Source organism: Phyllopteryx taeniolatus, chromosome 7, assembly GCF_024500385.1.
Source record: "Phyllopteryx taeniolatus isolate TA_2022b chromosome 7, UOR_Ptae_1.2, whole genome shotgun sequence".
NCBI lineage: Eukaryota > Metazoa > Chordata > Actinopteri > Syngnathiformes > Syngnathidae > Phyllopteryx > Phyllopteryx taeniolatus.
Genome location: NC_084508.1, coordinates 3,665,507 through 3,691,099, shown reverse-complemented (window position 1 = coordinate 3,691,099; position 25,593 = coordinate 3,665,507). Strand labels below are relative to the sequence as shown.

The window sequence follows — 25,593 nt, the reverse complement described above, 5'->3', positions numbered from 1 at the left end:
CGGCAGCCAGTGGAACTGCAGATGCCCAATTCCACCTCAAGAAGCCATCAGACCTCGTTATCATACAGACAGACAGCAGATGAGCAGGGGGGAAAAAAAAAAAAAAAAGGCATTAATTGGAGGCGAGCTCTCAACCTAATTATTTCAACTGTTGGCTTTAAATGAACGCATAACACTTTTGGGAGTGTCAACGTTATTAAGTGTGAAACGCATTTGAATCCCATATTTTGTTGATGTGCAGGGTGTATATTTTAATCCCAGCTCAGCGAGGGCGCGGCGTCCGCTGTCACTTCCCGGTCTGGAATGTCACGGGGATGAAAGATGAAGACTTTCGCCGTTCGTTCCGCGCCTCATTGCATTTTGACACAACACTGGAGGCTTTTAAAGCATTTCGAACGTCTTTCAAATTTGTGACACGACTCACGAAAATGCAGCTTTGTCGACGCACCTCATTATTTAGCTGCGCTGTTTAAAATGTGCGCTGTAAAATATCCCATCACACAATAAGACACTTTGTGCATATTCATGGTTACATTCTCCTTTTATTCATTTTTATATTCCTCGTTTCAGTACAAAATTAAACTGATGAAATAAGGATAATGATTTACAAATATCAACAGTTGAACAAAAGTGATTTTTTTTTTTTTGCGATAGTGTATATTATATATGTTTTCCCAAATGTGTTGATGTTTACGTAATGTTTTGGAATTCTGAAATTACATTTGCGTGACTCGCTCGTCGTCCGAGAAGGCGACGTTGGGGACGCCGCTGGGCTCCCGCCGTGCGCTGCTGTTTTTGCCGCGTTTGGCCGGCTGCGTCTCGCCGTCGCTGTCGTCGTCCTCGGTGACATCCTCCGCGTTCTCCTTCTTCTTTCTGACAGTCGAAAGTGGAGAATAAAAGTTGACAACGTTGTCAAGGCAACATTTTATGCGTTTTCAATAGTGCTGCTCAGATTCAGAGGCAAATAATAATTCATTATGTTCGTTATTATATTTCTTATTTATTTTGATAATATATATCATTTTGAGAGGTTTTTAAAAATATATTGGACCTGCTTTTATTTTTGTAAATGTTTTATTCTAGATTTTTAATGTTGTTTCCAAAGTATTTTAAAAATATTTATTTTCATGGGTTTTTCAAAACATTTTATTTGGATTATTATTATATATTTATTATGTTAAAGAAACCAGATTTTTTTAAAACGTTTTATCATAAAACACTGAATTTCAAGTTTTTTAAAATTATTTATACTATATATTTTCTAGATATTTTTACATCATCATTATATTTTGATATAATTATGATACCCCTATTTCTTAATATTTTATCATTTTTAAAAATCTTTCAATAGTATTTGATATTTTATTGATTATTATGTTAATGTTTTATTATTAATAGTACAAAGACTCATGAAACCTGTTTTCATTTTTTTAAATGTTTGATTAATTATAAACCGTTCAATTGTTTTTAACAAATATTTGATTGACTTTCAGGAGGTTTTTTTTCATTATTTTATTTTTTATATTGATGAAACCTGTTTTACTTTTTAACAACTTTTCAATAGTGATTTTTGTCATCATTTCAAAGTATTTGACAGAATTTGGGGAGTTTTAACAAATTTGTAGTCGTATTACAGTATTAGTTTTGTTTACCCGGATAAAAGCAGGGTGGGACTTCGGGAGGTTCGGAAGGTAGTTAAGAAAATCAGTATGTAGGTACAAAGGTTAGGTTGAAAAGTCGCTTGCGAGCTGGTCAGTAGGAAGGTTAGCAGGTCGTTGGAAAAGTCCAAAGGTGGTTGGCGCTCGGGTTAGCGGGTTACCCACCGGCGCTTCTGCAGCACCGAGGAGACGACGAGGACGACGAATATCGCCCCCACGGCGCCCATGACCACCCCGAAGGCGATGAGCCACGGCGGCGTGGCGGGCAGCACGGGAGCCGCCAGGGTGGGCGCGATGCCCACGAACTCCAGGGTGCGGTCCGTCAGCAGGAAGGCGCTGTTGATGCGGTTGCGACACTTCCTGACAGGTAAAAAGGCAAACTTTTTCACTTTTCCAGCCCGATTCCAGGACGAGTATTCGAAACCGCTCGTATTTTTGATCCATCAATTTCCAATTGACGCAATGGCAGATAATTGCAAACAAACTTTCCTTTCTCACATGATGATTTGCCAATATGTTAAATCGCCGCAGGGTAGCGCCAACTACTGGCGAGGAGGACTTACTCCATGTCGGATTTTTTTTTTTTTTTGCCTGACGTGTGTCGTTGACTGATATCAGCGAACTTCACGGGTACCCGACACCTTGAAATAAATCCGGTCTCGACCGGATTCCGATACCTGGTATCGGTACTCGCCCAGCAGGTCTTTGCAGGTGTGTTTATTTTGAAATTGTGTGTTTGACCGTTCATTTGTCCCGTTCAAAACGCGGCCGATAGTGCATCGGCGACTGTGGCTGTCCTTGCCCACATGCCACGGCATTACGGTAGCGTCATTGCTCCATATTTGTTTCACTTCAATCGCAAATCTGAAGCTCACTCTTAACTAAAATGTTTGCTCTCAACACAAAGCATTTTATTATTTACGATCACATTTATATTATTGTCATCAATATTCAAAACACAGTCAAAATCAGTCGTGTTCCCGTTTTGATCCAGGACAAGGATTTTTTTGGAGCATTGCAAATCCACGCGGGTCAGATGTCAAAATGGCGGGAAACATTAAGTAAGAGGAGGTCACCTGATCGCCAGGTCCACCTCGCCTCCGTCCACCAGCCGCCCGGCCTCGGTGGGCCACGTGACCACGAACCAGAAGGACACTCGGGCCGTCTCTTCGCAAACGACGACGTCGTCCACTCTGTGGAGGCGTTACGTAAACAAATCCAACACAACTCATTGGCTTTTATGGAGCTACAGGCCACATGCTGCCCTTTTTAGAAACTTACGTGTGTTTACCCCGACAGACTGTCAGGGCAAATTTAACCCATTTAGACATTTGTCAGCAATAAAAACACCCTCAAAATTTGTGGAAAAATTGAAATTAAAAACAGAGGATAAAGAATATCTGAGTGCAAGTACCGCTACGCTGTCTACATGTGTTGCTCTACCGTTTGTGTTCAAATGTCCGTTTCTAGGAGGGTTATAACACAGCGACATTAATGCTAGTTTGGTTAGCCAGTCTATGGCGTTTTGCATTGTGTGTTAGCATTAAGCTATTGGACATTCAAGGCAAAATTTATGTTGTTTTAAATGCAAAATGTGTAATTCTCTTTGTTGTCTTCATTTATGTTTAGTTTGACAATAAACATTTTTGGACACAAGTCAAAGAAAAAAAAGAAAACAATAATAAAAGCAATCAACCGACCGATGGTTCGTATCTCGAAAAACTCAGAAATCAGGTCACACGCATCTCAGGGCACGGCTGTAACGGAAGGGTTGAAGACAGAAAAAAGCCAAACTATTATATTATATAATATAATATAATATAAATATATAATATAATATTTCCTTACTGGAAGTCCTGCCCGTCGAAGTGGTTCCTCATGGCGAAAGCCAACATGGCTCGAAAGAGGAACATTTCGTTTTGGTTCCAGACGTACTGCAATAACCAACAAGAGCACATCAAAAGCGTTTGAGTGGTCACCAGATGGGCCTCGTCGCCATGACAACAGGCGCCGTTAGCCGCCATTAGCGTGCTTAACGACGAGGGAACCGGATGGCACTTACGGCATTGTCTCCCAGAGCCGTACGGATGCTCAGTCGAACTTTGTAGCCATCCGAAGCGCCTGTAACGATAAAAGGGAGCTAACGAGCGGCTAGGCCGTGGCATCGTAGATTTGATCCTCTTGTAGCAAAAGTCCGATACGTCCGAAGTGATATTTGAAGTCGTTAGCTGAGGTAATAGCACACAGAGCTGTCCTTTGATCGGTTTGGAATTTCTTAAATGAGAGCGCTACTATTAATGATGATTTGGGGGGGGCGGGGGGGGGGGGGGGAAATCAACTACAACATTGATTTCAGTGCGATTCCATAATTGAGGTGCTGTCGCTGAGCCATGCAAGTACGCCCCCTAGTGGCGCCGAGGAAGAACACCGGCGCAATCCGATTGGACGTTTAATATTGTGGCTTCACTGCTTTGACCTTCTGTCGAAAAAGTCCGATATGTCGAAAGCGAGAAGTGTTTGGGCTCAGATCAGCACACACACTTCGTACATTTTGTTTTTAGATCGATTAAGAACTCGATTCAATGGGAGCGTCACTTTTAATGACGATTAAAAAAAAAAAAACGGAAGACAACTAGCCTATGCCATGGTATCTTTGCTCTGATCTTCATTCTGAAAAAGCCCGATATTTCAAAAGTGCTAAACATTTGGGCCGTGAGAAGTTATCGCACAGATCTAGAACGAGCTACACGTTTTTTCGTTTCATCGATTCTGAATCTGTTAAATATTAGCATCGCCATTAAGGACGATTGTTTTCTTTTTTTTTTGACAACGGAAGACGACGAGGCAATGCTATGCCATCGTTGCTTTAATTTTCGAGTAGTAAAAGTCAGAGAGTTCGTAAGCGACGATTGTTTTGGCTGAGATAAGCGATTGCACACGCACCTTTAGTTAGTTTTCGTACGCTTAGCTGTACGCTTATTTCCTAACAACATCGGCGTTAATGACATCTGTTAGGATTTTAGTCCAATTATGGCCACCTAAAGGGGAGCCAAAACACCAATATTTTGGGAGAATCAAGGTCACTCAACTTTCAGCATGTTTGCTCGTATAGTAGCAATGTGAAAACAAAAATATAACAGGTGAGGTTTTTTTCTTACCTGGTGCGCAGAGGCGCTGAGCCGACGCAAGCGCCAACGAAAGCAGGAAAAGGACCTTTCCTGACATTTTCCCGAAGCGAATGTGTGTCCGGTGGTCACCCGCAGTCAAGTTTAATGGTTAAGCCGGGACACACCTGAATTACGCAGCCTCGCCACGGGACTCGCTTCCTATCCGGCGAAACTGTAAAATGGTGAAAAAGTGTTTGTTCAGGCTTTCGTGTGGGAGGTGAAAAAACACCACCGCTCTCCACTCTTGTTTACTCAGCACGGAACAATGTGCGAAGCGCTCATTCGGTCAGTCGGGCGTACCGGCAGCGGACTAAATGTTCTGACCTGACACACGTAGTAAATATAATAAGAATGCGCTGGTGAATGTGACCACATTTGCCCTTGTAAAAAAAAAAAAAAAAAAAAAAAACCCTTGAGCAAAGGTGAACGACTTGAGCTGTAAGATTGCGGTACAAATCCTCAACGGGTGCCAAACGGGATGCAGTTAATGATCCATTCTGCGGCCGGTTAATTGTTGAACGACATTCGAAGCCTAACGGAAAGGAAATAGCCCTCAAGAAAAGTTGTGGGTTTTTTGAAAGATTAATCTGAGGGATTATTTTGTGGTGTGGGGTGTGTTAAAACAGCGATTTTTACGCCCTGATCTGCACAATCGCAAACGATCGCAAGGTCAGGAAAATTATCCAATTAGGCCCAAAAGCCGGTTTCGTAGTCAACTGTAATGTGATTAAAGTTGATTCAAAGTCGATGAATCGATTGATATTTGTTCAGCACAGTACAGCATTCCCCAATCTTAAAACGTATTTCGATGGACTGCCAAAAGAACAAATAAAAACAAATGATTATAAAAAAAAATACCGCTCGCCATTACGCTGAATGTCGTCGTCGTTATTTGCGTTTTTCTTCCACAAGCTGGCCAAGCTTGTGTTCCGTACGCTAGCACCGTTACAAGACCGGATATCATAGCCAGCCTCCCAAAAAAAATGTACTTTTCTCACTTTCCCTATTTGTGTTTCAATGTGCTTTTAATTGTATTTGCGATTGGACTTGATACTAGTCTCAAATATTTCCACACGCTTGTAGCGTTCCACTTAAATAGCCGATGCCTTACTGCGATGACAAACGCTACGACCGTATCTAATCTAGCGAGGCTAACCGCTATTGTCCTCTAAGGTCGTGTGTAAATTTCCCGACTGGAAGATGAGATGCCAAAAACGTGATTAGCGATCGGTCGACTTCGAGCTTTAAATGTCAATGCAGAGTCGTCAACTCGACGCGTCGATTAATCGTTTCGATGCCTAGCGTTTATCCCGCTTTAAATCTGTTTGCGATATTTCTAACAGTAAATCGTCACCTGTGGTCAAAACTGACTTTGGCCCGAACAGTAGCCAATCAGGAAGCTCGCTGACGTTCATGTTGTTGCCGGACAAAAATAGAACAGGAAGCTACTTGTTGCGTTGCGTGTTTTTGTAACGTCTCACAAGTCATCCACTGCAATTCAGTGACCACATAAGTCAACTGTTAGCCTAGCTGCTTCTCGTTCTAATTCTACTCTTGTTATCCATCAGTCTGGATGCTCTGTGGCACGATGCTGCCTCTCACAGGTCAATCGTGGTACTACACCAGCCAGGAGACTTGCGATTGTCGATGGTGAGACATCGTTGTGTTGGTTATCTGCATTATTGCTGCATTTGTTTTTGTTGTTGATATTTTGTCGGGAGAGTCCGATATTGTATTTGGCCTGAGATAAGTGCGAGCTAAAACAGAATCAAATTTTGATTTAGCACATACTAAAGCGTTAGAATTAGTCTTTAAAAAAAAAAAATAATAATATAAGTTTCCCTTCGCCTCAGCGCACGCTGAACTTTTTATTCTCTCATTACTTGTGTTTTATCGCTGTAAGGTTGTGCAAGCATTCGACAATAAAAATCATATTTACAAGTCAAGCTGAAACGCTGTTAAACTTTGTGACCAGAAACAATAAACATATAACCGATAGTACTGCCCTGGGTTTTTCCGTTTAATTTTACTGACAACATAAGTGAATTATTGTAAAATAAAAATAAAAAATTAAAAATAGGAAAAAGAGGGGATGCAGTTGTTTTCCTGGACACATGGTGGCAGTGTTCCTTCAGAGCAGAGTCAAGACATAAAGTTGACCAAATGTTACTTTGAATGAAGCCAAATGCAAACCGAAACAATTTGACTGAATTTCAAAATATTGTGTTTGGATTTCCAGGGAATATATGATGAAAATGTGACTTTTTTTTTTTTTTATTTGGTGGTGCCTTGACCCTCGAGTGCAGCAATCTTCGAGTTTTCCGAGTGGGAATCACGAACGCTTTCAGATTCCTGCATTCTTGATCCTTGGAAGTATTTTTATTTTGATTATTATTATTTTTTTTTTTTTTAGGAAAGTAGGCCACAAACACCTTATGAAGACACTGTGCAAATATTTTCAATTTTGTCTTCTATGCATACAGCATTTACATTGTTTTGTGGGATATTAATGCAAATAAATGGATGTGGAAAGCTGTATTTTCAAGGGATAAAGTAAGTAAGATAAAAACGATGTGGGCGGGCGTCATAAGAAGCATTGAGGCGTTTTTTTTAGGCCGACTGGAATCCTCGCGGTCGAGTGAATGTTTTTATTTTTCATGATTTTTACATGATGTCATCTTGCATACTGATTTGTAAGACACTGTCATAAGTTGCTTTTGATGAGGTATTTTGCTTTCTATATGTAGATTTGATGAATGTTGACCTGCATCTATTATGACGAATTCAATGAAAGTGTCTTTCGTAGCTCTACCGCCCCCTGCGGCCGCGGCGAGGCACTGCAGCACGATGGCCCCGTGACGGCCGGGAGCAGCGGATGAGCCGCAGCGGAGGTGAGAACGGCAGCCGGGGCGTGCGGACGGGGATCTCCCGGTCACAAGCGAGCCGATGGAGCAGGAAGGCGGCGGCGGCCGAAGCGGCGCTGCGGCGATCCCGGTGCTGCATGAGCACGAGCGGCGCTACTACTCGGGCTTGCACGGGCTGTGCCGGGCGGACTCCTCCGGGAAGCGGCTGTCCTCCTCCAAGGTGGCAGAACTCTTCCAGGCGGCCCAGCTCCCCGCCGACGTGCTGCACAAAGTGAGTGTGTGTTGGGTGGGGGTGGGGCCCCACACTTTGGTTTCTGAGCCAAAGCGCATATTTTACATGAGAAGAATCTCACGGAAAAAAAAAAAAAAAAAAAAAAGACAGGTGGCACAGTTGCACTCATTACCTACCGGTTAGCTTGTGCAGTGGCTCTGCAACTTTTTGCACCACCTAAAAAAAAAACAAAAAAAAAATTCTTAAGATCCTCCGAGTACCACCATAATGACCAACATTAACATACAGCAGCATAGTAAGCTCGAGTGTTCATCAACAACGAGGCAAAGGTTGTATTCTGAAAAAGTACATTTAAATATCATTGCAATACACGTTACACGTTATGCGCAATTTAAATACAGAACCCCCCCCCCTCCACCCCCAAAAAATTTATCTGATTAAATGTATTGTACTAAAAAAATCGAATGCAATTGAACTGCACTCAGGCCTTGATTCTTTCATGTACCACTAGAGAGAACCCGCGTACCACACTTTAAGGAATGCCTGTTTTAAAATCTACATTTTAAGTGTTAAAATGTATAACCCCAATCCCAATGAAGTTCCACGTTCCAAAAAAGCTGGGACAGGTGGTAAAAGTTGAGGGATGCTCATCCAACACGTGTTTGGAACATCCCACAGGTGAACAGGCTCATTGGGAACAGGTGGGTGCCGTGATTGCTTCCCTGAATTGCTCAGTCATTCACAAGCAAAGCTGGGGCGAGGTTCACCTCTTTGTGAACAAGTGCGTGAGAAAATAGTCGAACAGTTTAAGGACAATGTTCCTCAACGTACAATTGCACGGAATTCAGTCAGTGTTAAGATAAAACCTTTGGGCTTTTGCTATATAGAAAGAAAGGTCAGGAAAAGCCTACTAGAACATCTGAAATTTATTTTGGGAGTAATTAGTCACATTAAATTGTGGCAAGTGTGTGCTGACTCCCATTTAACTTGATTTTAAATTTGATTGGTTAAGTTTGAACACAGCAAAATTCACACTTATAAGAGGGTGTGCACACTTGGGCAAACTCACTTGTTTATTTTTACTTTCCCTTTTGAAAATATTTCAATATTGTTTTCATTGTACAGGTTATAGATCACACTGATGGTGGAAATTTTAGGGAACTGATTCATCATGGTCTCATGTTTTGATTTCACAAAAACCTTGCATTGGAGCAGGGGTGTGCAGACTTTTTCTATCCACTGGAAGTTGATTCAAAAATCGACATTGTAGAAATTCCGACTTACTGAACGTGATGGTTGAGGGGTTGGCTAAATAATTGACTTTTCTGTTGCTCGGATTAATGCGCGGCCGTGCTCTTTTGACACTGAAACTTGTAGCGCGCTTTAGCGCTAACATTAGCGAGGAGGCTAGCTGTTATATTTTGCTAAATTACATAAAGTATCTGTGAAAAAAAATGCCTTCCACAAATTTGCTGAATGTCCTTGATCCTTGAATGCACAGTAGCATTTGCATGAATGCTATGCTGCGCTATGCTAGGCGAAGCTAATAGCATCAATTTCCTGAGCTGGCTGCTGCGAGTGGTTTTGCTGAGTCATCGGGAATATAGATCAACAGCACTCGAACAGATTTTCCGGGGGTCGGTTACAACGCTATTGTGTCTCTCGGTGTTTCTCCGTCCGTCAGGAAGTTTGGCGTGGCGCTCGCGGGGCTTTTCCTTCCTGCCCGCCGCAGATCGGCAGGCCTTTCGGACCTCGGGCAGGATGCGTGCTGAGTGACTTTTGTACTCCGGCTCATTGTCCACTGGTACCTTGAGATGCGAAATAAAATTTGCTCCGTGGCCACGCTTGGAACTCAAAACATCTGTATTTTCTTTCCCCGTCGGAATGAATGGAAACGCCATTGATGTGTTTCGGCCCCATGTTGACGACAAAAATGGATGCTAATCTTCTTAAAACGATGATGCCCCACGAATTCTGCCCGCCGACACACGTGAATACGTTCCGGTGCCTCCTTCCTGGATTTCAGGCACTAACTTGGACCTGTGACCCGGTTGGAGTTTTTCAGTCTTTTTGTGGCAAAGCTCAGCTCCCGGCTCACGTTCCAGTTGAGCGGATGAACTTTATTCACCTTTTTCAAGCGTGTATAATGAACTTATTGTTTCAGAGGTCGGAGGGGCTCCAGGTTGTCTGCATGTCGATCACATTTGTAAAAATTTGTCCACTGCTTTTTTGTTGTTGTTGTTTTTTATGAGATTAGCGTCGGTATAGCTTGCTAGTCAGCTCATTCGAAACTGCATTTCTAAAAACAATGCCTGACATGTTTTCCATTGTATTTATGAGTCATTTATTTTTTACTTTTAAGCAAAAATAAAAAATGATTTTGTTAATTTCATTTTTAATTGAATTGTACGGGTTATAGGCCACAATAATGGTGGAAAGGATTCATCTTGTTCTCTTTTTTTTATTTTTTATTTTTATTTTTTTTTTTACATCAAACAAACCTGGCTTTTGAACCGGGGTGTGCAGACTTTTTATGTCCACTGTATTTTCCTCAAAAGTCTTTTTTCTTAAGCCCTGAACTTGTAAAACAACCAATGCTTCCAATCAGTGGATTTTCTTCCATCATGCAAATCTTATCTGCACCCTAACCCCAAAGCGGCCACAACGCCGTCAACCCAACAAAAAGCTGCTGATTGACAAACACGCTTTTTCTAATCCCTCACGTAACACTTTTTTTTGTTGTTGTTGTTGTTGAGTTTTTAGGCTTACTGAAGGCTTAAAATGTCTGGAATCTGAACCACGCCGTGTGGAACGATCCCATTTTTCTGCCTGTGGTGTGCTTCCAGCTATAATTCTAAATGTAGCTCAAATGTAACTTTATTACGTTTTTTAATTGTTAGAAAACAATGTTTACATTTATGAAAATAAGGCTGTGATATGAAAAGGGGGGTGAAAAGGTGTTTTTTTTGTGGGGGGGCGCTGGATAAAAAGGAAATACATTAGTCATCTGAGAATAAAGTATCAATATTACATTTTTTTCTTCAGAAAATGTTATTCCATAAAAGAGTAAAACCTAAATTTAAGTAATATATATTTTTATAATTATTTTTACCATATTAATATTTTTTTTCTTTTCTATGTCTTTTCTGTATGTGGAAAAAAAACAAATAAATGATCATAAACAACGTTTTTCATGTTCGGAATATAAATAATAATGATATAATTAAAAATAATGTATACTATAATATTTGTGTATATTTATTTCTTTTCTGTGCTGAAAAAAAATCTGTACTGCCGTAAATAATAATACAGATTTGAAAATGAGAGCTACGTGGCTAAAGGTGAATCTGAAGTGCTAGCAGTTTGAGAAAGACTTTGAAAACGATCATTTGCTCAAATTACCACGAATGATACGTTAAAAAAATGAATGATATTCATCTATGCCATGCGAGTCATTCTTTTTGCGTCTTTTCTTGCCAGGTGACGGAGTTGTGCGGGGCCAAGCGCGCGGGCTTCTTCGGCACAGCTCACTTCTTCGTGGCGCTCAAGCTGCTGGCCGCCGCCCAAGCCGGCCTGCCCGTGCGCCTGGACAGCGCGGCGGCCGGTAAGTCTCAGGAGGAGATGAAGAGATTATTGCCGCCTAATCTGCAGGCGAGGCGGGCGCCACGCGCGCCAAGGGAGTCGCCCTCGTGCTCACGGCCGCCGACGTTCGGCTAGCCACCCGCGGAAGAAAGTAACATTGCAGTTCTGTGTTGTTAATCGTCACACGCGTAGAAAGAAGTTCACCTCTTTTAAGTGAAAAACAACACAATGGTTCTCGTCGAAGATCAAGCGTGTTGAGAAAAGCCAAAGAAAAAGAAACAAAAAACACGCTCAGAGTTCATCCTTTGATGCGCACCGAAAAAGCTCCTTTGACATCTCACGTGATCTTGAACGTTCGCCAACTGAGCTGATGTTTTGCCTTATTTTTATCGATGTTGGGTTAAAAAAAACACCACAATATATAAATGTTCTCCGGCAAATCACTGTGCCTTTTCGCATACACTGCTGTTGCATTGTGGGATGTGGCAGCCATTTTGGGCCCGCAGTCTCCACGGCGACCGTAAACAAGACGGCGTGTTGAAATGCACGCATGCCTCAATAGCGCCATCACCGGCGCAAGTGGAACACGGGCAGACTTTCACCTCTTTCCGTGTTGTTAACACTCGCTGGCTGAAACCCGTGCGATCCTTTTTGCGCCCGCTAGCGAACATCGCTAGCTAGCAGCTCCTCTTCCGCAGAGGCAATATTTACTCAAAACGTTTGCTCATAAACAAAATTGTTTGTGAAGTAGTGTGTTGTTGACGCAAGGTCCCCACAGAGCGCCGCCGGATGTTGTGAAAATCCAATTCCCTGCAAACGTTCCGTCTCTCGCTCCGCAGATCTACCTCTGCCCAGATTTGCGGGGATCAAGACGGAAGCAGAGATGAGATACGTCGCCAACGCGCCCGCCGGCGTGGAGGCGCGGCGCGACGAAACGCGCGCTTCGGACCCGGGTGGCGAGCGGAAGGTAATCTGGATTTACGCTGCACGTGCGGCGTGCTTCAGTCTGAATCCTCTAGTTTCATTAAAGTTGTATTTTCTCTGAGGTTTTGTGTGTTTTTAGACTCGTATAGCCTGGCACAGCGCAGTTCCGTACGTCTCAGCGCTCCCGGCGGGTCAGCGAACAAACACTTGGAGAGCGAGGATTAAAATTCCGCGCCACCATAAACGTTGAAGCAGAAAGCGCTTCCATTGTGCGAGATTAGCGCAGGACAAAATGTTCCACTAATGAAGCGTGAACTGAACAAAAAACTGTTTGAATGTGGGCATGGAAGTTTTGCGCGTGCCGCATTTGGCCAAAATTGAGAAAACGGGTGGCGCCAGGCAGTCTTGGCATCTTCTCGGTGCAACTTTTTACCACAATCTTCCTCACCCGCAGGTTCCACTGGATTCATTTTGGGTTTTTTGTTGTTGTTGTTTCTTTTTAAGGGAAAACGAAAAACACCTCAACCTTTTGGGGTCATATCTGGTTTTGCTAACACCCCAAACACAAGCAGCTTTTCTAATCGTTTCGAGTTGAGGTCTATAATACTTTTTTGTTTATTTTCCGGAAGGAGCCGCCGCCGCCAGGCAGCTCGCCGCTGGCCTTCCACGCCGACCATTACGCCACGCCGACAGAACGACAGATGGCCGACTCGCACATGAGTATTCCAAAGTTCCCATGAATAATGTAGCTCACGGTTTCGTTTCCAATTTAGGAGTTTTTGGCGTTGCCAACCGTTGCTTGGGTGATTTGATGTATTTTTTTTTTCTGCTGCATGTTGCGGGTTTACGTTTTTAAAAATGTTCTATTGTGTTTTATTGCTATTTTACATCATTAAAAATCCATACCCCAAAAATTAAAAAATAATTCATTTGAGTTACGAGCCGGGTCACGAACCCATTTGAACTCATAAGTAAGCGTACCACTGCATGTGCAAAAGTTTTGGGACGCGGTACGTCGTCATTGAATGAATGTCGACTGCAGAGAGGGGAGAGCGGCAGGACTGCGCTGACGACGACGACGACGACGACGATGACGACGACGATGGCGACGACCCCTGGAGGATCACAGAGGAACAGCGGGAGTATTACACCAATCAGTTTCAAAGCCTGCAGCCCGACCTGGGGGCGCTCATACTGGGTACAACGATAACGACGCCCCCTCGGTTTACTTTTTAAGCATTAGCCGTATCGTATAATATCTACCTCAAGCATGCCTTGTCTTGACTTTATTTTTCCAGGTGCTGTTGCAAAGAACTTCTTCACAAAGTCCAAACTTCCCATTCCTGAACTGTCGCACATTTGGCAAGTGTTGACTTGCTTTCTATGTCTACATAAACGTTACTAAAATTCAGTTAGAACCAGGTTTTAAATTAAACAAAAAGGTGGAAAATTTCTTTCTAATCTATGAATAAAACCGGGAGGCTTTTGTAGGGAAATTGGAGTACGTTAAGCTATCTATGCTACATCTTAGGCGATATCGAATTTAGACTGCATTTCCCCAACCCCTAAAAATCCTTGTATAGCGATCATCTCGTTATCCCTACATTTGTTTCACATTTTAGCATTTTACCTCATGACAACATTTGTACATTTGTCAGCCACACAGGACTCGCCGATACGTTAGCCTAGCCTGCTCAAATCACCCTCATTTTTTTCAATTATTCTTTTCTTTCGTATCGAGTTTGAGTTTGTCTGTTCATGACAGTGACCGTTAAAACGATCTTTTGAGACGTGTTTGGCAGTGACGCAGTTTGGAGTCGACATATTAGGCGGCCTTCGGTCAATTAATGAGCTCGTTTTTTCTGAACGCGGTGATTCTCAACTGTTGGCTCCCTCCAGTGGTATGTGAAGGAATTACTGCCCAAGTACTGCTCAGTTGTATTTTTAAGTTCAATACGAGTTTACTCTTTAAGAGCTGTTTTTTTTTTTTTTAAAACATGTATTTTGTAAAAATTAAAAGCGTGTCCATATTTTGTTGCAGTTTTGAAACACTCCCCCCCGCCCCCATAAAAATGACGATTCAATCAATTCCACACATTCTCTCTTCTTTTGACGGTTTCTCGACCTCTTTTGAACCGTTTTCGCTCTCAGGGAACTGAGCGACGTGGACCGGGACGGCGCTCTTACCTTGCCGGAGTTTTGCGCCGCGTTCCACTTGATCGTGGCCCGCAAGAACGGCTACCCTCTTCCCGACAGCCTTCCGCCCGGCCTGCATCTCGGATTCGGAGCACCAGATGACGACGTCCCCCCTCAAGTACGTGGAGATAAATTACTAGACCGCCTTTTGCTATTTATTTGTTTGTTGGCGATACACACGAAGACAAACAATATAACAACATTCACGAGCATATATTCTTTATCCTCTGCGAAGAACGACTAATATTACTACGCCTTTCTGAGCTGTTGTGACCGTTTCCACGTACATATCCGTACGTCTGTATTATTCTGCCCCCAAGTGGCCAAGGCGCACACACCAGAAGGAGCAGCACGATGTCCATTGTATTAAAGCAAAATGTGGCCAAAACGGTTTAGTTTTCATGTCATCACATATACACAACAAATTGATCAGAACTCAAGGAAAATAGTTTTACTACTTCATTTTTTAAAAAAGCGTTTGGCCTCACCTTTTTTTTTTTTACCTTTGACCTTTAGAGGCTCACTGACGAACTTGGCTGACGTCACAGGCGGTGATGGTTTGTACTCCAAAAGGTGTTTTGTGTATTCGCAGCTTCTGATCGTCTTTGAGGGCGGCGGAACGGGACTCGGTCGGACGGTAAGGCTTTAAATGTGCAGCCTGTTGTGAGTGCCTGCAGGGGGCGCCATTAACCTTCATACGGACCAACCCCAGCTGTCTTGTGCCACTCTTTCCATTCTCAAAAGTGTGGTCGACGTGTATGGAAGTATATCCAAGTATATCTCAGCCATTGGAGGTTGAATTTTTAACACCAATTTATTTATTTTTTTTTACCATCAAATTTCCGGCATTGAATTTTTCACTCTGCGTACAAGTACAATACAATTTCTTTATTTCATTTTTTTTTTTTGTACAATTTTAATTTCATTTACATATTAACTTACATGAAGAGCTTTGTAATAATTGGAGGTGGCACTTTTTCCGACGCACAATGTCATTTCCCGTTGTTTATGTTGATGTTTTTGTTCCCGTGTGGGTCGTAGGATCGGAGTGTCACGCACCCGACGAGTGCGTTAAACGAAGGAGCCGCTCTGCAACTCGCCGCCTTTTCCCACCGGCCAGGTAATGCACATCAACGATATTTCATACGAGTCAAAACCATCAACAGTAATTAACCACAACAAAGATGACTTTTTTTCTTTTTTGAACAGAATCCTTTTCAGAAAACGCTTGTATTAGACCGTGGAGGTGTACCTAATGATGTGGCTGACGTATATTTTGTGACCATTTTTTTCAAACTTTTTCATACTACTGTATTCTTACATTCAAATGTAGGGATTATTATTTATTGCCATCATTTTCATTATATTAGTTGCATTTTGGAAATTATTTTATGCCATAATCATATTTTAAAGTCTAACTTATGATCTGAATAATAAATGTAAGCTTATTATATTTTAAAATATATCAAAATAAGTAATTTAAGTTAAATATTTTGTTTATTTTTACTACTTGCATGTACTAATTTTACTTTTATTATTTACTACATGTGCATGCAGTACTTTCATTCATCTAATTTCCTTATTTACCTTTGTTTACTATTGTATTAAATTTTTTATTGAGCTTGAATAATTTAAGGAACATTTATTATTGAGAAAAAGAATTCAAATGAATTGTAATATTTAATTATATTGGGACAATTGTTTTTATTTAAATGACTAAATAGTATGAACAATATGTTTAAATTCTTTCAATGCATAATTTATTTAATTATATTTAACAAAATAGTAACCATAATATCATTTTCCTTATTTTCCAATTCCACTTCATATTTTACAATGTAAATCAATGAAGTCGAATTTTAATATATATATTAAATAATATAATGTATATATCTTTTCATAGTCAATATAGTTGTTGAAGGCTTGTTTTCTAAAAAATAATAATAAAGTGATAAGATGATTTTGTATTTTTTTTTGACCCCTAAAAGCAAGCGTGTTCCTCCTGTTAGATCTTTCCTCTCAGGACGTCGACCCGCAGACCAAGACGAAAAGTCGCCAAAGGTCGCGCCAGCCGGCGAACTGCATTCCAGGTGAAGCGGCCGAGCCGCGGGTGTCGCTTGAACCCCGCCCGCTGTTTGCCCTCCAGATCCTACTCCAGCGCTTCCATCGACGACGCGGCGAGGAAGGCGGAGGAGCCTCCGGCGCCGCCGCCTCGACCCCAGAAGAAGAGCCACTCCAGAGCCTCCTCGCTGGACCTCAACAAGCTCTTCCAGCAGGGGGCGCCAGGTGCCTTTTCTATTACAGCACTCGTCGTCGTTTGCTTGTGGAGCAAAAAAATGCTGACTGAGATTCTTGTCGTTGCTTTTTCAAGGCGTGAAGAGCGGAGTGTTGCCCGCTCCTCCGGCGCTGCCTCCCAGACCTTCCGCCTCGCAGGTTTGAATGGACCATTTTTCCCCAAAGGGATTCATGAAAAGAGAAATGTACAGAAATGTATCGCAAATCAACTTCCCGCATTGAAATGAATGGAAATGCTATTTATCGATCTATCCATTGCGGTCCCCGAAAACAGCAGCAGGTTTTTGTGACATGACTTACACGTTACAAACCGTGTTACAAAAATGTGCTACAAAAAGAGGTTTAGAGGTGCTCGGATCCATTTTAGGGGGGAAAAAATAAAAGCCATTTGTGTTCTACTTATTTCAAGTGAAAATTAGCTTGAAAACTAGTGGAAATTGTCTAAAAACGATTTACTTTTTACGTGATGTCTTATTTCAATTAGTTTTACGATTTTGAATTTTTGCAGTATATGAGATGTTAGAAGAATAAAAAACGGACTAAATTTCGCATGTCTGAGTTTTTAAACAACTCTTACGAAAGTTAGCCGCTATTTACAATTCTGTAATAAAAATTTTTTTTTTAAACGCACAGACTGAACCTCACAGCTTTTTTTTTTTTTAAACATTGTCATTTGTCATTTAACTTTCAAAAGCAGTTAAGCAATGGTAAGAAATAAGAAAACACTGTCTCAACTTGTTTGATGACGTCGTAAAGCAGGTCTTGTTTTTTTTACCACTTGTTAAGCAATTGTAAAAAGAAGATCCACCATAAAACATAGAAACCATAAAATCACCGTAAAACATAGAAACCATAAAATCACCGCAAAACAGAAACCATAAAATCACCGTAAAACAAAAACCATAAAATCACCATAAAACATAAAACCCATAAAATCACCGTAAAACATAAAAAACATAAAATCACCGTAAAACATAGAAACCATGAAATCACTGTAAAACATAAAACCATAAAATCACCGTAAAACATAAAACCATAAAATCACCGTAAAACATAAAACATAAAAACCATAAAATCACCGTAAAACATGAAAACCAGAAAAATCACTGTAAAACATAGAAACCGTAAAAACATAAAAACCATAAAATCACCGTAAAACATAGAAACCATAAAATCACCGTAAAACATAAAACCATAAAATCACCGTAAAACAAAAACCATAAAATCACTGTAAAACATGAAAACCATAAAATCACCGTAAAACATGAAAACCATAAAATCACCGTAAAACATGAAACCCTTAGAACCATCTTCCTTTAAAATATTCTCATCCAACACTTTGACTAGGTTAATTTTTCCTCTTATTTTGCTCAAATTCCAAGTTTCTGGACTTTTTGGTGTTCGGAGTTTCCAACGCGGTTTGATGTCAGCTTGACGTTTGCGTTGTTGTCTTGCAACGTCTCGTCACCTGATTCATGAGGATCAACCTTTTTTTTTATTTTTATTTATTTATTTTTTTTTGGGGTCTCAGGTTCCTCAGACCAAAGTGCAGCAGCCCAACTTTGCAGACTTCAGTCGCTTCAGAGAAGAGGTGAGCGCACGTCGTGCAAGTGCCAGTGCAAGTCATAGTCTCATATTAATACAAAATAATGATGATGATAATACCGTATGAGCGCCTATTAAAACAGCTAAGCAGACTTTGCAATGGGACCATTAAAAATATCAAGTACCAGAGGAAAACAAATAATATTATCATTAGAATCATAAATAAGAGCTCAGATGAACATTCCAGGCTCCCTTGTGGGCAAATATTTTCATGTTAGAAAGGTGTATTGTTGGGGGGGATTTCTGGATAAGTCATTTTTGCCAGAAAATTGTCATCATGTTAAAGTTGCATTTGTGTACAAAAAAAAGACCTGTTAAAATGTATATTTTTCAAAACAAAAAGCGTTTTTTCCTAGATAAGTCATAATGTTTATTATTTTTTTTAGTTATCATTTTATGAAAGCAAAGATTTTTAAATTTGAATTTATGTCAAGAAAAAAAGATGTTAAAATGTATATTTTTCCCCCAAAAAATGTCCCTACACAAGTCATAATTTTTATGGGGAAAAAAATGTCCTTTTATGAAAATAATGGCTTTCAAAATTGTATTTATGTAAAGAAAAAAGACATTCAAATGTATATTTTTCTAAATAAAAACGTATGTTTTTCTACATTAAAGGCATATTGTGAGGGGTGATGTACAAAGAATGTCCATTTTTTTGTGGGGGTGTTCAAAATTCAAGAATTAAACTTTTTTTTCCAAATAACGTTACGTTTCAAGAGTCATAAAAATGTCTGTCAACATATAGAAATAATAAATATCAAATAATAAATCCATTCTACCCTCCCAAAAAATAAACAAATAAAAAAAAAATTCATAGCATTGCAGTTTATGAATAATAAGATAAATGGAATGTAAGGAACGTATCATATCTGCCTCCATGTGTTGCTGCACCTTTTCAGATATTTGTTGCTTCAAGATGTAACGCAAAACATCAATGCTATTCGTTCGGCCGTCTAAGCCGTTTTGCATTGTGTGTTTGCGTTAAGCTAGCAGACTTCCCTAAGGCAAAAGTTACGTGATTGGTTTTTGTTTTTGTTTGTTTTATTTTATTTAGCCGCATGCAGAAGTCAAACTTACCAGGATTTACCGTGATAATTTATCGCGTTACACCTCTTTTTCGAGAAAAAGAAATATGACCTTAAGCTCTTGATTTGATTTGCTGGGAAATTGAGAAAAATATCTATCAATCTTGAGCCTGATTTTCTATTAAAAAAAACAAAAGCCTCGTCAGCAGTTATCATAAGTAAAAAGAAAAAAGCTAAAATATTTGGAAGGAAAAGTTATTTTTTCTAGATTTTGTTTTTTGTTGAGGATAAAGAATAAAAATCCGATAATAGCGGTACAAAAAAATTCGATAAAAAGTAAAAAAAAAAAAATCAAAACCAAAAATGTATTTTTAAAGGGAAAAAAAGTCATATTTGATCAAAATAAGAAGTCATATTTCTTGAGAAAGAAAGAAATACATCATAATTTCATAAAAAATTATTTTTCAACTTTACAATTTTTTGCGGCGGGTTCTAAAATAAAGTTAGATATTTTCAAGGCAGTCATATGGCTTAAAGACAAAAAGTTTTTTTTGTTTTTTTTAAATGGGAAAAGTCATTGATACTTGTGTTTTTTTTTTTTTTTTTTCTGGGGCGACTCAAACAGATTGATGTCAGTTGGCTCAATTTCAATGGCGAAAGTGTTTTGAGTTACACATTTTTTTGCCATCGTTTCAGTTCATTATGAATTATAAAAATTAGGGAAAGGTCTATTCCACACCGTGAACTGATTCTTAATGATGATTTAATTGATGAATATTAAGATGTGTGTGTGTGTGTGTGTTTTGCAGGAGGAGAGCGGTGTGAAAACAGAAGAGCGCTGCCGACGCTGCCGATATGATCAAAGTACGGAAGACTCGTCCAGCGCTCCCAAACAGGTCAGAAAAGGTTTCAACGCCATATTTTGGACTTTTATTCTCGCCGTGACGCATTCGTATCCCTCCTCCAGGACCTAAGTCACAATCCGGCCCCGCAGAAGCCCGCCCGAAGGAAGTTCCGGCCAGACAGCCAGAACGTGGAGTTCGTGGCGCCACCTTGTGGCTCTTTTCTAAAATCCACCCAAAAGTTAGTCAATGTTAGCGTCTTTCATGCAGCGATATCACGCAAAAAAATAGTGATAACTTTACTGCAAAGACAAAAAAAAAAGACAACTAACACAAATCTGGCAAAAAAAAAAAAAAGACTAAAATCTGGCAAAAACTCCCAAAAGAAATTGACAAAAACAGGTAAAATAGAATGTAAAATCCGACAAAAGAAAACAGTGCAATAACGTTTAACATAAATAAATAGAACGTAAAACCAGGCAAAAAATTAAAAACAAAATGTGACAAAAACAGGTATAAGTCTGACAATTACTTTGAACATTTCTTTTTTTAAATAGCTGACAAAAAAATAAAAGAACAACAATATCAGTCAATAATATGGCAAAAAAAGGAACTCGACGAATACAAATATGACAAAGCTTGGACAAAACTGTGTCAAAAACAGACCAATCGTTACGAAGTGTGTTGCAACTTAGAAATTTGGCGAGGATGACGTGTGGCGGCATTTCTAGGCTGTGTGAAAGGGGGATGAACAAATATCCGATACTCTCAACAAACATACTTAAAAGTCATCGGATACATTTGACTGCGACACTTACCGCAACTAAACTTGCTAGTCTTGAACTTTCGATGGAGCTGCTAGCAACTGCTAAATTAGGAAGTTCACGAGAACGTGAGATGACGTTTTTCTTTTTCTTTTGTTTTTGTTTTTTCAACTTGGGAAGCCATTCAATACCACAAATGTTGTAGAGTGCCGCAAATAGCAGAAATGTGCGAGTAATTGACGTCCACCCGCGAGGATTGCAATTGGCTATCGATGCCACAAGATAGCAAAGCACTTTTTTTTCCGTTAGACACGGCTCTGGCCGGACTAAATGAAGGTCCTGCCCTCACTTCTGTGTCGCTCCTCGGCACCGAGATGCGGATTAAATATTGGAGACCCTTTCCAAATGACTTCTGACAGCCTATTGAAACCCTCACTCACAATCAGCCATTTTTCTCGCCATAAACACGTCGCGTTTGTTTGTTTTTTGTTCGTCAATAAAACCTGATCCCGTCGGAGAACAGCGGCTCGCACAACGCACAAACAAAGGCAGATTGCACAGGGTTTATACGTCGCTTATTTATTGTTTGCGCCGGATGAAGTCTTTTTTTTTTTGTTTTTTTTTCTTCCCCCTGACAGAACGCCGCCCGGGCAGAAGAGGGCGATCCAGATGGCGATCCGCAAAAACAAGGACGCCAACGCCGTGCTGACGCGACTCAACAGCGAGCTCCAGCAGCAGCTCGAGGTAGGCTTCATCGTTGTTTTTTTTTTTTTTTTCGTCAATGAATAAACAATCCGGCGGGGAAAGTGCACACTAAGCGACGTTAACGTCGTCGTTACGCGCGCGACTGTTTTGCAGGACTTCTGATTTCAAATTCAATATCGAGTTTAAAAAAAACATAGTAACATTGATACTATTTCACAGTCAGCAGTCATCTGAGGGAAACCATAACTATGAAATAAGACTGACAGCCATGAACGTAGCGTAGGGGGGGGGCTCTATTTGACCAACTAACGGTATGCGGCACGAGTCCCAAAGCCAGTCTTCTTATTCACAGATAAATCAAAAATACAAATATGATACATTCGGGGATCGATGACGAGATATTTCGTACTACCAATCAGAGCATAGCTGTTTTCCATATTCAAATGAAGAGAAGGGCGATCCAATCAGGGAAAAGCTTATTTACATATCTAATATTAATCCAGCCGTTTATCTGTCAGGCGTTTTGGACCAACTGGAATAGCTTGAAAAAGGGCATCCTGGGCATTTCCAACTCAAATCATCTTGCAAACCCAATTTTAAAAAATAAATAAATAAAATAAAAAAAATAAAAAAATAAAAAAAACATCAAAGATTAGTAAAATAAATAAATAAAAATAGGACCTTTAAGTATCAAAAGTCATTTTTAAAATTTTAAATGCACTGAAGTATTGGATGTCATTTTCTTTTTATTTATTTATTGATTGCAAAAAGTGAGCAGTTAGAATTTTGAAACGTGTCTGATTTAGTTGAGTGGTGAAGTTCAAAATCTGCGCGTTGGCTAATGGGCAAAGTTAAACATCACATTCACTTAGCACAAAGTGTAATTGTATTGAGGAGCTGCGGCAGAGGAAAGGTGGAAGTAGGCAGAAATATAACAACAACGTACATATGTGCAAAAATGCTACCTAAATACAGTAACGAAGTATTTACATTATAAGACTACAGTTTTTTCCGTTAGCATCTGCGCTCGGTCCACCTGCCGCGTGCCCGCCGCTCCTCCCGTAAACGATCCACCGGTGGAAGCGTTATGAAATACGTTTGATTAGAGCCGAACGCGGAATAGAATGACACACCTGAGGTAATCGCCTCCCTCGAGGCGTCTTTGGAATTTGAGAGGTTAGCACGTGCGTCTTTATATAGCCTGGCGGGAATGCCGCGCGGGCTGTCGGCATTCTCATCTGTCCGCATCGAAATACGGGCGCGAACGTGTCCCGGATGCCAGGAATAGTCGATCGTAAACAAGAGCACGCCGGGCGGACACCTCCGCCGAGGCGTCGTCACCTGTTCGAAGCGATGAGGCGAGCGCACGGGGCCTCTAATTGGCTAGCCGCATATTTCAATAATCGCACAAAAATAAACACGGTGACGAGAAAAAGATACTGCACATCTTTTTGATTCAAAATACAAATGTGGCAGTCGTTGTTGTAACAAGGTATCACACTTTATATTTCAAATCGTTTTGTAAAATGTAAAAAATTGGGTTTTTTATTGAAATTAATAATAATCCAAAATAACATCACACTATTTTTATTGAATTAAAAATAAAGATCTGACAGGTTACATGTTACCAGAGCGCAGACCTTTTATTTCAAACTATTTTTTAAAAAATTGTTTTTTATTGAAATGATTAAATATTGATTATAATTTTAAATCTGATACCACACTAATTTTATTTTTCAAACTACGTTGAATGTTAAATGACATAATGCATTTTATTACATTAAAACAACTAATGTGAAAAACTTTGAGAAATTACAACAAATACCCAAAAAGTTGTTTTTTTAAATTATGTAAGTACATCATTTTGAATGTTATTGTATTATTATTCTCACAATGTTTTTAATTGGACTTAGACTTTTCCCACCCCTGACACCAAACTGAAATTTTCTTGAAATATGATGAACTGCTTATCCTGAATTTTAAAAGTTTTAGCATGGGTGAAGTGGGACCCCCTCTTCCTTTGGTTTTTCTGTACGCGGGCCTGCCCAAAACCCGGACATCCCTGGTCCAGGACCTCGATAGCGACTCGGTCTAAACGGCACAGACACGGAACGGCGGCAAGAACGGCCGTGGTATGAGAAGCCGCTTTGACGCTGCCTGTAAACGCCGGGAGCCGCCCACCTTTCTGTCGACTATCTTGTTCCCGTAACGATCCATCGCGCACGCGTGACATTTGGAGGAGGTTTCGCTCCGTGCTCATTAGCGGGCCGGACCCCACAAAGGACGGCGACGCGGCCCCGGAGGGGGGGGTCATGTGATCTCTCCCTTCTCTTGGCTGCAGGTGGTCCACCGCGAGAGGGTCACCTTGGAGACGCAGCTGGACCTCCTGCGTCCCGTGGCCTCCGCGTGACCCCGGCGGCGGCTCGCTGGACAATCAGGTCGGGATGAACGTGCGAGAGGCCGCGAGCCATCAAAGACGTTTGCAAACGTAATTTTGCCGTAGCGAACGCCATCATGATGACACACGCGGCCAGCAAAACGTAAATCTTGAACGGGATTTATCCATCCAAAACGTAGCGGGGCCAAGCGAACTGCACCGCTTGATGGGAACGTGACTATGCTGTTTAGTTTTGCACGAGAAAGATTGTTTACTTGATTATGGTGTACATGCAAAATCATTTTGTGTTGCAAATTGAATGAAGTTCCATTTTTGTCTGTCTGCTGTTCATAACTTCAGATTTCATGTCCAACACCGCGAACAGTAAAAATCCGCTAGTAAATCCCGACAACCCAAACAGGGGCGTAGTTTCCTATCGATGCCACAAGATGACAGCAAAGTACTTTTTTTTTTTCTCTATCAGATGAGCCCCTGGCCTGACTAAATGAAACTCCTCCTCTCACTTCAACGTGGTTCTTCGGCACCAAAATGTGTTTATCACAAATAACCGAGGATAGGTGTGCCCAAATCTTCCACCAGGCAAATATGCGGGACTTCACTGTAGATACCTTGCGTTTTAGATGTGCACGTGTTTGGTCACCATCCAATGAAAATCATTTTATCCAAATGTTCTGAATGGCTTTGCAGTTATGATGGGCGTCAATTATCAGCAAATTTTCGCCACTCGGGGTCCGGCGCAATCCCTATCCTCAACTGTACTGTATGTTGCTCATCAAAATGATTTTCAGCGCCAATATTTTACTGGATCCCAACGTTAAAAAAAAACGCTCAAAATGAAATACTGTAGCATTAATGTTGAAGAAGGAAAACAAAAATGCCATAAACCAGCACAACCCTCCAAACTGTTTGGGCAGCAGATGTGCTATGCAAAGACCAGGTTCTGCTTTAGACTGTTCTTACTGTATCTTCTCCAACTGGGCGGCTGTTTGGACGTACGTGGAAACGCTGCATGTTTCCGACGTCACGATGCTCTTTTATACGCAACTGGAAGACTGTAATGACTGTGAAGTGATCAATAAAGTTGCTTATTTTTCACAATTGACATCTTTTTTTTTTTTTTTTTTTTTTTTTTTTGCCTGAAATGCATGCATTTGGAATATTACGATGTTTATTCCTCCTTATTCCTACAAAAACATTTATTATTATTATTATTATTATTATTATTTTAATTTACAAATTTGGACATTTCTGCTCTTTGTTGGACGTCAACAAATTTAGTTAGTGTAAAAAAAAAAAAAATTATATAAATTGTTCCTACAAAACCAACGGGTTT

General features: G+C 40.5%; 2 protein-coding genes and 1 long non-coding RNA gene across 9 annotated transcripts; 1 reads left to right on the top strand and 2 right to left on the bottom strand.

Annotated features, from left to right (window-relative positions):
• Positions 1-522: 522 nt before the first annotated feature.
• Positions 523-5,189, bottom strand: cltrn (collectrin, amino acid transport regulator). 2 transcript variants are annotated; one of them, XM_061779342.1, is made up of 6 exons: positions 4,817-5,185; positions 3,721-3,779; positions 3,507-3,592; positions 2,735-2,851; positions 1,824-2,018; positions 523-873 (listed from the first exon to the last, which is right to left on the bottom strand). In XM_061779342.1, exons 1-6 carry the CDS (start codon positions 4,881-4,883, stop codon positions 717-719), a joined length of 681 nt encoding a protein of 226 aa, XP_061635326.1. In that variant the 5' UTR covers positions 4,884-5,185; the 3' UTR covers positions 523-716. The 2 variants fall into 2 exon arrangements, with proteins under 2 accessions (XP_061635326.1, XP_061635327.1); XM_061779343.1 differs by lacking the exon at positions 2,735-2,851 and having other exon boundaries at positions 4,817-5,189.
• A 542-nt stretch (positions 5,190-5,731) lies between these two features.
• Positions 5,732-25,362, top strand: reps2 (RALBP1 associated Eps domain containing 2). 6 transcript variants are annotated; one of them, XM_061779336.1, is made up of 18 exons: positions 5,732-6,475; positions 7,632-7,960; positions 11,402-11,525; positions 12,343-12,470; positions 13,057-13,147; positions 13,470-13,625; positions 13,726-13,789; positions 14,579-14,741; positions 15,216-15,260; positions 15,665-15,743; positions 16,633-16,684; positions 16,770-16,909; positions 16,995-17,056; positions 18,450-18,509; positions 20,361-20,447; positions 20,519-20,634; positions 21,796-21,901; positions 24,204-25,362. In XM_061779336.1, the coding sequence occupies exons 2-18, from the start codon at positions 7,772-7,774 to the stop codon at positions 24,270-24,272; spliced, it is 1,731 nt and encodes a 576-aa protein (XP_061635320.1). In that variant the 5' UTR covers positions 5,732-6,475; positions 7,632-7,771; the 3' UTR covers positions 24,273-25,362. The 6 variants fall into 6 exon arrangements, 5 of the variants coding, with proteins under 5 accessions (XP_061635320.1, XP_061635321.1, XP_061635322.1 ...); XR_009789361.1 differs by lacking the exon at positions 5,732-6,475 and having other exon boundaries at positions 7,480-7,960; positions 24,204-24,350; positions 24,724-25,362; XM_061779338.1 differs by lacking the exon at positions 5,732-6,475 and having other exon boundaries at positions 7,480-7,960; positions 24,724-25,362.
• LOC133480762 (uncharacterized) lies at positions 7,816-8,769 on the bottom strand. The gene is made up of 3 exons (XR_009789362.1): positions 8,208-8,769; positions 8,098-8,137; positions 7,816-7,951 (listed from the first exon to the last, which is right to left on the bottom strand). It is a non-coding gene; the product is annotated as an uncharacterized LOC133480762 (long non-coding RNA).
• Positions 25,363-25,593: the final 231 nt, after the last annotated feature.

Bases quoted from the DNA above. Each gene is read 5' to 3' on its own strand.
- cltrn (XM_061779342.1), bottom strand. From the start codon at position 4,883: ATGTCAGGAAAGGTCCTTTTCCTGCTTTCGTTGGCGCTTGCGTCGGCT. The intron at 3,593-3,720 runs GTAAGTGCCATC...TGGTTATTGCAG, and splicing joins CGGCTCTGGGAGACAATGCC to TACGTCTGGAACCAAAACGA. The intron at 874-1,823 runs GTGGGTAACCCG...TTCGACTGTCAG, and splicing joins TCGGTGCTGCAGAAGCGCCG to AAAGAAGAAGGAGAACGCGG.
- reps2 (XM_061779336.1), top strand. From the start codon at position 7,772: ATGGAGCAGGAAGGCGGCGGCGGCCGAAGCGGCGCTGCGGCGATCCCG. The intron at 17,057-18,449 runs GTTTGAATGGAC...TTGGGGTCTCAG, and splicing joins CCAGACCTTCCGCCTCGCAG to GTTCCTCAGACCAAAGTGCA. The intron at 21,902-24,203 runs GTAGGCTTCATC...TCTTGGCTGCAG, and splicing joins AGCTCCAGCAGCAGCTCGAG to GTGGTCCACCGCGAGAGGGT.